This window comes from Macadamia integrifolia, chromosome 5 (assembly GCF_013358625.1).
Source record: "Macadamia integrifolia cultivar HAES 741 chromosome 5, SCU_Mint_v3, whole genome shotgun sequence".
Lineage (NCBI taxonomy): Eukaryota > Viridiplantae > Streptophyta > Magnoliopsida > Proteales > Proteaceae > Macadamia > Macadamia integrifolia.
The window spans coordinates 8,466,396-8,480,539 of record NC_056561.1 but is presented as its reverse complement, the minus strand read 5'-3'; the positions used below and the strand labels follow the sequence as shown (position 1 = coordinate 8,480,539).

Below are 14,144 nucleotides of genomic sequence, written 5' to 3'. Positions count from 1 at the left end.
AACTGTTGGATGTGCACTTGAGAGATTCTCATTCCTATATTAAATGTTAGAATCCTTCCCATTTATAGCATAATATCAACCGCTATGACTTGGTAAGGAATACGCAATTTATGGGCATTCCCATAAGAAGTTTTACAAAAAAAACAACTAAATATTATAATAATAATAATAATAATAATAATAATAATAATAATAATAATAATAATAATATTTAGGGTGACAATATATATAAAAAGTTTCAATAGAATAATATATAATAATAATAATAATAATAATAATAATAATAATAATAATAATAATAAGTTGCAATATATATATATATATATATATATGTAAAACCAAAATTTTCAAATTGGCATGGTACGTGTTTTGTCCTCCTAAATCTATACCAAATCTTTTCACTTTCTTCTAAAAATATCCGATATTTTTAGAAATATCGAATACTCCTTATAAGTTGAATAGAATCAAAATAATCAGTGTGGCATGATTTCTTTCTTTTTTTTTTTTTTTTTTGGTATAAAGACATTCATCATGTCTTTTCTGTTAAGAAACATCCAATACTTTTTCTAGAAACATTCAGTAGTCCTTATTAGTTTCAATAGAATCCTTCACATGTGTAAAAAAAAAAAATCAACCGTTATAGTTTAATAATCTGGCAAGGAAAGTGCACTAGAGAGTAAATTGTTAAAAATAATTAAAAAAAGGACTAGTAATCAAATAAATCTTAGGCAAAAGAACCAAATTAGTGAGATTTTATTAACAGAAAAATAGCCACTGGGTTTTAAAATAATAAAATAGAAATATGATATATTAATGTGATCCTAGCCCTTGTATTTGGATGACAAGGCATCTATGCTTTCATGTGCTTACATTTATGTTTTCCAATCATTATATACAATGGTTCTTTTTTTATATTTAGGGGTGGCCTATGTTCCTTAGTTTCTAAGGTTAGGAATTACAAAATATAAACCAAGTAGTTGGAATTTGCAGAAAAACTATGTGATGTCGAAAACAAACCAATAGTAGTGATTTTATTTTTTGAAAATTTTAAAATATGTGCGAGTATATCAATTTTCATAAATTGGACATTTCTAAAATAAGTGATCTTTGATAAATTGAATTTCTTTTTTTAAACACCCAATACAATTTATCTCAACAAGGCAAATCCATCTATTATTTTGGTTGGAGTTGCCCACATTTTTAGACAATAACTTATTCTCTTGATTGTTTGATTTATCAAGACAAAACATCCTATCATATATCTAAGGTGCCCTGTTGTTGGAAACAATTGAAGATGATTGATATTTTTCTCTTCTTTGGGTTAGTTTGGCCAAGATTGGAAGGTTGAAAATCTACAATCTTATGTGAGACGATGTGGCCTACATTGCCACATCAGCAGTAAGAGCAATTATGAGTGAGAGTTATAGTAACTCGTCTCAGAAGTTATAAGGGGAAATTGTAACCCCCATTTTCATGATGGAAGGAATTGGGGTTACGATATTGTGCTATAAGAGAAGGGTCCTTGGTTCATCAAGACTATAGAAAACTATCATCATTTTCTACACATGAGAGACACAGAGAAATCAAAAGACTCTGAAAACTCTCTATTTGACTGTGCACAGATATGGGGGAAAATATCAAATGTTTGCCAGAGTTACATGTTGGACAGGATGGTGGGATTGCCTATCTTTTGAGGAGGTAAATTCCGCTACACTCCTTTGAAGTTGATTTCTTTTATTTTATCCTTTGCTGTAGGACTACAAACTCAACAACTCGGTCCTCCAAGGTTGATATATTTATCAGTCAAGTATATTAGTCTCCTTGTGAAAGTGATAAGTAAATTATAATCCTTATTCTCTAAGGCCAGATTTGGTATTATTTCAATTTCAGATTAACTTCATGAAATAGTCAATTTATACATTTTGGAGAAATTACTTAGACGCCCCTTGTACTATGGCCATATTGCTTGACACCGCAAAAGTTTGAAAGGTTTACTTGAATAGCCTTGCATTTAAGATTTACAACGAGCCCCTGTCCATTAGTCAGTCACCGTGTAGTGGTGATGTCATGGGTGGGAAAAATCTTAAATACCCAAACTACCCTTTAACGTTAGTGATTAGTGAATAGAATCTTATACCCATTTACTAAAACAAGGGAAGATGTCTTTTCTTTCTGTTAGATCAAACACCAAGAAACACAAATAGAGACAATAGATCGGTACGACACAGAGATTTAACGAGGTTCACACACCAGGGTGGTGTGCTACGTCCTCGGGCGAAGAAGAAGATGATTCATTATGCAGAAGAGAGATTACACCCTAGCAGCGGCGAGGAAAAACTCGCCCTGAAACCCTAGTTCGAAAAACCCCGGAATACAATGACTTTCTCAACAAGCAACAGTACATTATATATATACTCCAAATCGCGGGTCGACCCATCGGGTCATGATCGATCCGGTCGAACCATACCGTGGGGGCTATGCCCCCGCACTCGTATGGGGGTGCAGTGATGGGCTTCGGGCTTGGGCCTATCGGCCCAACCCCTCTACTTCCATCACAGATCTCAGAAAATTTCCCATTCGGGTTACACCAAAATATGTCGGATCAAGTCAATCTTCAAAACGGGTCAAGAATTCGAGACAAACTTAACACTTTTATCTCTTGTTGAAGTTGTCTTCAACCTCTGAACGCCAAATCAAGGGTAGGGCTGGCTTACGATAGAGATAACTCCTTCCACTTTTATCAATTCTGCCCAAGATTTCAGAAGAAGCATTTGCACATCATACTCTATCGATTCCAACAAGAACCAATCACAGACATCAATTGAACGAGTTATAAATCTCTAAAATCAGGTCTGGCCGCTCATGATGGGTTGATGCTTGTGGTATATGTTAATGTATGGGAAGGAAAGAGGGACAGTTCCGGGCCTCCGTCGTTTGTGTTTGTGTAGGTTGGACCAGCGGGGTTTTTGGCAGCAACACAACCCAACTTGTAAGACCTTAGAGCTGAATATGCCCTAATTTTTTGATATGGTAGAGAAGGAATTGAGATGGAAGATGGGTGAAAGGGGGGAATCCCTTCACATACTTAAATCGATTTGGCTTTTTATGGTTAATACCTTTAAAGGGTAAGTTGGCCATTTTAACTTCACAAGTTTTGATTTAATAACTCATAAAGAGTAAAATGGTCTTTTCATTCAACCACTAAGAAAGTAACACTACCAGATTTCATGGGGCTTCAATTAATATGTTCAAACTTTTGGTGTCTCAAGCAATCTAACATATATTTTTGGTGAAGAAATTAAAATTGTTTTGAATGCATCAATCTGAAATATTTCAAAAATAAGAAATTCACATAGTAGTTCAATTTCTGAGAATAACATTGCTTGGGAGAGCGTGGTGGTAGATCCTAATCGGTTTTCTGAACAATTGATTGCATTATCAATTTTTTATTGTTTTGACCCATTCAGTCCGTCTATGACTAGTTCTTTATAACTGATTTGAGTAAGGATTATCAATTGTTTACTAGGGTCATATTCTTTCTTCATTGATGCTTGGCTCAGTTGGCTGCAATTCCTACTACCATAATACATAAAAGCCATCCCAACCAGATACTAAGAGCTACTTCTGACCTCCAAAGAGAGAATGAATCCGCAAAGAACAACAATAAAATTTGACAGAAGATACCTCAAATACAGGATTATGCAGGATGCAATACAAATGAGTCTCAATTCTAAGCAAGTCTTGCCTGAAAAGGGTGCCAGGGTTTTATTCTTTTTACAATAGTATGAAGAGAAAACAACAGAACAGTCACTACCCAGTTAGATGGATCAAACCCTGGAAGGGATCATAGGAATAGTATTCTGCAGAAATGCCGAAGCTGCAGCGACTCCACTTCCCAGCTTAACTGGGTATCCCAGATCCATGAGTACCATCTCCACACCAGCCAGACAACCCAACAATTGCAGCTGCAAAGATGATGGAAACAAAATTATATTTTCTTGTCCATTAAAATTATATCAACCATTAGATGAAAAAAAAGGACCTTTTTACTATTTTAGGAAGAACAGAAACATACATCATTAAGGTGACCAAGATGTCCAATTCTGAAAACCTTTCCAGCTACTTTATTCAGGCCAAGGCCTAAGCTTAAATTGTATCGCTTCCATGCACTTTTAACTACTTCTCCAGCGTCAATGTATGGTGGAACAACCACAGCAGTGACTGTGTCACTAAACCATTCCTCCTTTTGTGCACAGTTCTTTAAACCCCACGCCTCAACAGCAAGCCTGCATGTCAAACTTGTAAGAATATGGTCTCCACTCTTCCAACTAGATCAAATAGAAGTGACAATAATTTATGGAAGGGTTTACAAGAAGAAATAGTCTAGTGTACCTCGTTGCTTTGCCTAGGCGACTATGCCTTGCAATTACATTATCAAGTCCTTCCTCAAAAATAAGATCCAAAGCAGCTCGCAGCCCATACAAGAGTTGGATGGAAGGGGTGTATGGAAAGAAGGTCCCCAATTCATAGCATTTAAGGTAGTCATCCCAGCGGAAGTATGCCCGTACTGATTTGGCTGTCTTTGATGCCTCAAGTGCCTTGGGGCCAGCACAAACAATTCCCATACCAGTGGGGAGGGAAAGAGCTTTTTGGGACCCAGTTAAAGCTACATCTATTCCCCACTCATCCATGCGGAAATCAAGAGCACAAATTGATGAAACTCCATCAACAAGAAACAGTGCAGGATGTTTGTTATCATCTGTGATCCATTTTAGAAACATGAGAAATTATGCTCAGGGATATGAATATAATGATAAAAGAATCACATTACTAATGTAGAAGAAGTGAAACATATGCATGCGCAATATTTATTTATTATTATTTTTTTTTAAACAAAGGATTCTATTGAGCATCCTGCAGCATGGAGTAAGGAAACTTGACAAAAAAAACATTTAATAGTATTAACCAGCATCCTGGGTATAAGGGAAAAAGTGAGATGGAAGTGCAGATATCAAGCCATAATAGTACCATGATCCTATATTTTAACTATGATTTAATCATCTATTTTCTAATTACTGTTATTTTAAAGGCTCTACATTAGCTTATTGATTTGTTATAATTAACTGATATCCTTCACAACTTTCTAATCCGACTTTGCAAAACCAGCAATGATAAGATTGAACACTTAATAACTTTTTCCAGGCCAATCTGCTTTCTCTTGTACTAAGCTTCAGTGGCAACTATCGTTAGTTTTTGAGTTTCTCACGTAATTTAATCCATCCAGAATTCAATGAAAATTGGATGGGCCATGCCTCATTTTCTGAAAGTATCATCAAGTTCAGTACTCTGCATGTTCAAGTACACTAACAAGAAGGAACATTAAAGAAAAAATCTATTCCCTAAACTATTGTTGATCATTCTCGAGTATGTGAACTATAATTCAATAGAGGTTGACAAATTTACTTAAAATACTAAGTGTTAATCAGGTTGATTTGGCTAAGAACACAAAACAGCATGCCAGTTTAGAATCACAGTTTCAAAAATTTGGAACTGAAATAAATTTCTAATTTTCAATGAATAATAATTTAGTTTTAACGCAGCAATACACACCAGAACACTGGCAACAAAACATAGAGAGAGAAATAAAGAACTTTAAAAGGGTATAACCAGTTCAGAGTATTGCTCTGTTTTTACATAGATGATAAACAGAATTATATTCTTCCTCTTACAAATGGTAGTAAACTTTAGGAATTCTTGCAGCTTTCCGGGAGCATTTTATACTATCCTAATGATGATTTATTAAATGTAGACAACTATTATTTTGCATGTGGACAAATCACCACACCTACTTTGTATCAGACAAGCAGAATCAGATGATTTGTACTTCTTCAAGAACCCTCTATGGTACATTACATGCCCCAAAGGTTATTATTTTACGAAGTTAGATAATTTGTGGAGAAGATAGCAAACCAAATTCTGTTCGGCATTCACAATACAACATAATATAGAGCATATGTATCGATCCTATGAATTTTAACAGCTTGGATGTATCTTGTACAGAGGATTAAGCACAACCCTAGAGACAGAATCATAATATTACTAGGTTATGGATGTTGAAATTTAGTTTTTCCAATAAACTTTATGCTTACCAAGTATTCTCCTCACAGCAGCCATATTGTTGGTAACTCCTGTTGCTGTTTCATTGTGAACAATGCAGACAGCTTTAATAGTATGTTCAGTATCAGCTGCAATTTTTGATGCCAGGATGTCAAGATTGGCACCTTGACCCCACTCACTTTCTACAACATCAACATCAAATTGGAGGCGTTGCTGTTGAGTAATCCAGAGGTTACTGAATTGCCCCAGCAGAAATGATATAATCCGATCACCAGGAGATAATGTGTTTGTGAGCGTGCTTTCCCATGCACCAGTACCTGGTCGAGAACAGTAAATCATCTCAATCATACTAAGTTGATTATGACGAACACTGAACAACTGAATAGAACACCACTGAAGGGGAAATATAAAGAAATTAAGAGGAATACAAAGTAGGACTGCAGGGCACTTTCAAACTAAATATGATCTCCTGCTCTTGTTAGAGTAGGAGACTTGTCCATGTTACGAGGGCTAAGAAATAGTCCTTGAAGTGATTCTTCTATACTTTCTATCTTGTAATCAATAAGATTGAGATAAAGAAACAAATTTCCTTTTTTCAACAAATCAATCAAGTTATAATACTTCAGAAGCACTTCTGTGTAGTGTGAATGATAAACTGATTCTGAAACATTCAATTGTGAGTAAGATTGAAATTCTAACACAACATGATAGAGTTCAATTATATATCCTTTTGATGAATTCATTCATAACACAAGCGCCACTAAACTCCAGCAGGATTGTGATGGAAAATATAAAATGGAGGAATTCTTTAACTCAATAATAAATACAAAATTCATTAAATTCAGACAAGCTTTTCCATGCTTATATGAATGCAGCCCATGTCCATGTTCATAGCTCAGACACATATATACAAAAACATACAATATGTGATTGGAGAAACAAAAACATGATCAAAGGGTACCTGTAGTGGGAATCATAAATGGTGTCCCTGTAGTTGTCTTGAAAATTTTCTTAATATCCTCCAAAAGGCTCTTCGTTAAGGCTGGTATAGCAGGGGAACGGTAATCCTCATTGTTTCTGTTCATCGCCCGAATGACTTGTTCTGGGATATTCACAGGCCCTGGAATAAAAAGATGGTTCTTTCCCGGTGCGTATACGAAATCCATCTTTTACCTCTCAGAAATTCACAATAACAACAATTGAATTGGGCAAAACTCTCCGCTGCTCTCACTTCTGAAAACCCATTTTAAAAAACACAGTAAGTTTCATTCTGTAAGCTTCTCAGCCATCAAAATTAATGAATTTTTATGTCGTAAGAAAGAAACCCATTTCCAGGAAATCAACAAAGAACGAAGAACGAGAGATGAACTAACCTACAACATCATCAATCTTCTATCAAAAATGTAAAACCAAACTTCATATATCAGCCCCAGACCGGGGAAAAGATTGGATTTGAGAATCCAAATAGAAATTTTACATTTTCTTTGTAACCCTCCTCGAAGATGGACACAACTAAGCAAGGGTGGAATCACAATCGAAATCATTTTAGAGTACTGTGGACAGAAGCTGAAAAGAGCAAGAACCCATCTCAAGACACTTGAACCATTGCCAATGGCAGGCATGATCTTTGTGGCTGGGGTCATGGCTCAAGCCTCCAAGACTTTGAAGGCGCCATTGCGAAGAGTGACAAGTGACTGGACTACTGAGATAATAATAAAAATAATAATAAAGAGGATATCTGGCCAATTCAATCTCGCCACGGATCTTCTCCTGTCGACAAAAAAGTACGGGTGCCGGTATTGGTCATCGTCAATACAGATATCGATTCCGTCGTATTCCACGATGTTAGAACAAATACCCAGGCATGATTCTCTTGCCGCAATTTCTGAGATATCTCTACTTATATATTTCTTTTTAACATATTGAATTATTTTTATTTTTTTTTTAGGATGTAGCTCATATAACTCTGTCTAAATCTTGTTAAATCTTTGTATTATTTTTTTGATGTTTGCTCTAATAGACGATTTGATGCTCTAGTCCTAATGATTCTGATATTTACCTTACTAATCGCTTAGTAATGATCATAATTTGAAGAATCAGATCAGATCAATTTCCGTTCTTGACTGATATTGTATTAGTGAATTGATATGATTAAGAATAAAACAATAAAAAATGATTTTTAAATTAAAATGAGGGTATTTCTGACCTCTCAAGGTGAATCTGGATCACATATATATATTTTTGTTACTGTTTGCATTGGATACCCATACCTGATATGCAATGCCATGAATGTATATTCCAAACATTAACCCAATTATGCTTCTAAAGGTCCATTTAGTTAGAAGCAAAGAAAAGTAAAATTAGGACAAACATAAATAAAAAATTTTATAATTATTATTCAAAATAATTATATTAACTATAACTCAACAATATACTAAATATAATAATTAAAATTTATCATATAGCTGAAAACAAATCGACAATAATTTAGATGAAAAATAAAGTAAAATTAATTAGTAATATTTAGTACATAATTTAATTTGTTAAAATTTTTCAATTTAATTTTATTTCTCTTGATTTCAATTTACATACAAACATGTGTAGAAGTAAAGTAAAAATACTCAAAAGCAAAATCAAAACAGATTCTTCTTCTTTCTTTCTTTTTTTTTTTTTTTATTAATCAGAACCCCAGTAATCCATTGAAACATTTCTCTTTACACTTCAATTCTAACCAAACAAAGCTAAAACTTGGATCAGCCTTCTGAGTAGTTACAGATTCAAGGGTTAGGAGGCCTCAAACATGTAATCCCAAGGAATGGACGCCAGCCCAAGATACTCTCAGCCTTTAAATCTACATTACACTGCATGTCAAATGACAAAAAATCCCCATCCTTAAAACGTGAAATCAAATACTACTCGATCTCAGGCTCTGAAAATCAGTTGTAGAGAGAGAGAGAGAGAGAGAGAGAGAGAGAGAGAGAATTTTACATTACCTGAGGGAAGCTGCGACTTCCCCAAACGTAGGAGCAAATGAAACTTTGGAGAATGAAGAATGAAGTTCGAAAAGCCAAGGGAAGAATCAAATTTATAGGATTACTAATTACTCTACAAAAGGCCATTTTGCTGTTTCACCGATAAAAAGGCCATTTCATTAGCTGTTCTTGGGACCATGGGATCTCCACGGTGGCAGATAAGTCTGTAAGAGCAGCCTGAATCTTGCGGCTGACTAGGAAAGATATGAAAGTTGAGTCGCATGTGACTCTCTCTGTTAAAATATTATTTTTTATTGTTTTATCTGGATAAAGTTAAGCAATAGTTGACTAAAAAGATTCAATTTAGCCAATTTCTTTATTTCTTTAATTTTTTGGAAATTTGGTGGAAGTATGTGTTGGATATATATGTCCATCAATCAAATTTCAAAAAAAAGAAAAAAAAAACTTGGTTCATTTAATAAAAGTATTTATTTTTATTTACGCGTGATCATATGATGATGCGATCAATTGGGAGAGGTATCACGCGATAATGGGCTGCCATTTTGCAAATTTATCTCTCATTCTTTCTCTTGCATAATTTTCGTACAACTTGGATAGCAAGAATGTTCTTGCTATCAGCAATAAAATGCACCAAAATGCAATCTCACGGGGGCATTTTTGAAAATGCAAATACCTAAAGTGTATTTATAAACCCATAGGGGAAGTGATCTATTCCATTTTCGTGCAAGCAATTGCAGGTAAGAGGACACTTTTATCTATATAAAGGAAGCAATTTTTGAGACCGAAGTTGAAACCAAACTAATATAAAATTAACGCCACCCAAAATTCAATAAAAAAAATATATATTGTCCATAATTTTGTATACATACATATATGTCAAGTTAGACTAATCTGGCCTCATAAGAATCCAAAACCAAAATGAGTCGAAATCGAACCTTCCCTTATTGGTTAGATTTTGAATTCACCATTTTCACACTAAAAATCGATACCAATCCAAACCAACCAATTGACATCCCTACCCACCTTACAATGAGAAACCAGGCAGTTAGTACTTTTTTTTTTTTTTTTTTTAATTGTATAATATATTCTTTTTAAGTGAATGAAAAAAGTTTCTTTCATCTCTGTACATCCAGAAGGATTAGCAAGAAATAAAGCAAACATTCTTGGTAACTTTTTTTTTTTCAAAATAAGTGGTTTAAATAATGTCTGCCGCATTGAGATAGTCAACAAGAGTAAAAACATGCAGAGTTAGTCCATCCATATATCTGCATACGCGAGGCATGACGAGCCAACCTTCATATATAATCTGTCCAACACAATGAATCACACATCTTGGGTGCATTGGCCATTAAACACATTGATTTCCTTGAAGCATTGATCATCTGCATTACTTGTGCCTATGGGGAAGAAGGAGAGAATGACAAAGAGCATTAGAATGGCCACCGGCTTCTTCATCATTTTCTCTTCTTTGAGTATTTTGATCAAAAAATCAGTATATGATCAATTAGATAGTCCTTGTTGAGAAATAAAATTGGTTAATGGTTTTTTAGTAGAATTAATTAAGGTGGCACAAATGGGGTCAAAATAGGTGAAGTCAAGCCAAGAATGTTTTCCATTTACCCTTCAAAAATGCAAGCAAGCGTTCTAGTAAAATTATTGGAGAGGCTTTTCCACGATGTCTATGTAAGAAGAAATCTTTACACTATACCAATGAGAATTTGGAGAATGGTATCATATATTAGAGGATCACATGGTCAAAATAAGAGAGAATGTCTCAGTGTGAATCTCATTGTTTATTATATGAAAAGAGTATATTGAAATCTACACAAAGATGACTTATACTTCCTTTCCCATTAATTATATTGGATGAAGCATCAGCTTAAGATGACTTGGGCTGACCCAGATATGGAATCAGCCCTAGAAGAAAGAAGGGGAATGGGAGGATATAGTTCACTAATAATTATGGCATGCAGCTGATTAACTAATCAAGAATATTGCAATTGAAGGAATTTTTATTATGACATGTTTGGGATTTTTCCAATGTCTAGCCTTCGTGGTTATGTATTATTTTGTTTGTTTTCTTTAATATAATTTTCAGTCACAAAAATGAAAATATCTTTAATATAATTTTCAGTCACAAAAATGAAAATATCTTTAATATAATTTTCAGTCACAAAAATGAAAATAAATAAATAAGTAAAAATAATTAGTTATTGTAAATAGCAAGATAGTAGTTGCTATCAATTCATGTATTTTTTTTCTTTCTTTCCATAAGCATGGAATCATGGAGGGCTTTCTTATCCTAAAAAAAGAAGCATAGAGGGTTTTAATATTAGATGAAATCACATACTATGGATCACTCATATGTCTTCTTATTGTACCTACATACTTCGATCTGGAGAGGAGTGGGCCCTGTATCCATTAGTGCCCCCCCCCCCATTGCCAAATCCAGCCAATGTTTGGGCCGACTTGGGCTGATACCACCTTATGGGGAGTCCATAGGGTCCACTTGAATTATTTAAAAGGAAAAATTACACGTGACCCACTGTCTATCAAATAGTTGGAATAGACAAATAACCCCAATTTAACTTATATGATATATAATTGCATCATTTACTGCGTGGAAGTCACTTTTTTTCTTTTTCTTTCTTTTTTTATTTTTTATTTTTTTATATCATTGTTTATTAAAAGTTGAAAAATAATCTCTCCACAAAGCAGGTTAAGGCTGCGTATAGTATAATATGACCCATTATTTATCGAAAGTCATTATAAAACGACTATCATAAGAATACAAATTTGAATCCTCTAATGTATATAGCGGACCAACCTCTGGTTCAGATCACCCTAGCCAGAGGATTTAGTTATCCGCAATATTGATTCGGATCAAATCAATCACTTTTGTTACTTTTTTTCATTAAAAAGTAGATTTTTTTATCATTTTATCCTTGAAACAATAATGATAATTGATTCGAATAGATCAGATGTATCATATCAATACAATGTGATTGATATGATCGATACGATATCAATACTTAGAACGCCCAGCTTACCTAGATTGCTCTGCCCAGGATACATTTTCATCTTTGATATTTGTTAGAGTGCATTAAATTTGAGGCCCCATTAGAAATTGTTACATGGCAGAAAAACCTGCTTAATGATAACTGATTCGAATAGATCAGATGTATCATATCAATAAAATGTGATCGATATGATCGATACGATATCAATACTTAGAACGCCCAGCTTACCTAGATTGCTTTGCCCAGGATACATTTTCACCTTTGATATCTGTTGAGTGCACTAAATTTGAGGCCCCATTAGAAATTGTTACATGGCAGAAAAACCTACTTCAGCCTTCAGTTGGAACCCCCTGCTCCCAACAAATTAATAAGGAGCCAAACAATTGAGACTAAGTCATATTTTAACATTGCCGTCTCAAACAACACAACATCTAACAGTGAAAATGGCAGATGGAGTGGATGACTAAGGAATAGTTCCCTGATCTAAGAATCATCTAAACTCCAGAGGGATACAGAATCAAAGAGAAATGTTTGTCCATTATGCAGATAGTTGATCATTTGGATTGGCCACATGACAAGTTTCATTTCTCATCTCATTTATATATACTTGTAATTATGTATTGGGGAAGGTATTCATACATGGGAGATTCTCACATCAACTCCATTAAATTGGAAAGAAAGAAGGGAGGGAGGGAGGGAGGGGGAGGGACATCATCTCATTTATATATACTTGTAATTATGTATGGAGTCACTGTTGTGGTCCCACAATACAACCCTCGCACATGCAATCCGTGCCGTGCTCATAGTCCTCGGGGACCCACCAATCCTCCTCTGGGAATTCCACTGTGGGGCCCGACCCTTGATCCTCAGGCTGGTGACCTGCAAAATCGTCTAAAAGAGGTGCGCACGTGGGATGAGCTCACTAGCTCAGTAAGTGAAAAGGAGGACCACACAACAGTCCACGCAACAGTCCACACAACAATCACAACCATATGCACTATATGCTATGCAATTCATTTTTAATCACATCCACCTAAACAACATTACTAAGTCTTGGGTTTAGTGCTACTACAACCACAGTGCGCGTATACTCCGGGTACGAGCCGCGAACTCCATCCCGCAATAGGCCCATAGGGCTGTCGGAGAAGGCCCACCGTGAGTACTCGGAAAAGTAAAGCATGTCGACCACCAGCTCTCAACATAAAAGTAAATGACAGAAAATAAAGGTGCTGACTCTAGCAATTTAAAAGCAGTACGATTGGCCCTCTTGAATATACCACCAGGGTTGCCGACTGTCCTAATGACCAGCCGGGCGTATGTCTAACCGCCACAGTGATCCGACAACCGCGACCACTGCTTCCCCCCAAATGGTAACCCAACACCTCAACCCCTGTTGGGAAAGGTCGTAGCACGGGAAGATGATAATCCTACACTGCATGCTCCTATATGATATAGTACGATTGCATAGTGCCTCCGCGTCCCATTCCACGGGCCACCAATGCACTCGTTTCCAAGCCGACTACGGCATCTAGTCTATTAATGCATTATGCACAATGATGTCATCATTCATCACATAATCACATCATCATTTGACATTGAGAAAATAGACATAACACACATGTCATAATAATATGGGGATGACTAAGCTACATATAATTTGCATGATGACATGGCTAGTCTAGATACAATTTAATGAATGCCAAACAAGCCTTAAAATAAGGCCAAACGTCCTCTCCCCACTTACTTATTGGGTACAAAGACTCACGCCTGGTACGGGTGAGATCCGGCGCGAGAAGCGTAAGTTTTGGTGAACCTATCATAAGTGAATGGGGTTAGCATTTCACCACTTTGGGGTCAAAACTAACAAGATTTGATGACAAAATCATGTTTCGAATCCTAAAAGAAGGTCGCACGTCTGTTTTGGGTCCATTCGGACGTAAAAATCACGTCGGGAGCCTCTCGGGTGGGTCAGACATCCCACCTGTCATGACCCACCAGTCATGATTGGCGGGTA

General features: G+C 35.5%; 1 protein-coding gene across 2 annotated transcripts; it reads right to left on the bottom strand.

Moving 5' to 3' along the window:
* Window positions 1–3,645: 3,645 nt before the first annotated feature.
* LOC122078862 (serine--glyoxylate aminotransferase-like) lies at window positions 3,646–7,796 on the bottom strand. 2 transcript variants are annotated; one of them, XM_042645042.1, is made up of 6 exons: window positions 7,491–7,796; window positions 7,079–7,362; window positions 6,150–6,434; window positions 4,393–4,759; window positions 4,076–4,286; window positions 3,646–3,965 (listed from the first exon to the last, which is right to left on the bottom strand). In XM_042645042.1, the coding sequence occupies exons 2-6, from the start codon at window positions 7,281–7,283 to the stop codon at window positions 3,828–3,830; spliced, it is 1,206 nt and encodes a 401-aa protein (XP_042500976.1). In that variant the 5' UTR covers window positions 7,284–7,362; window positions 7,491–7,796; the 3' UTR covers window positions 3,646–3,827. The 2 variants fall into 2 exon arrangements, with proteins under 2 accessions (XP_042500976.1, XP_042500975.1); XM_042645041.1 differs by having other exon boundaries at window positions 7,079–7,350.
* Window positions 7,797–14,144: the final 6,348 nt, after the last annotated feature.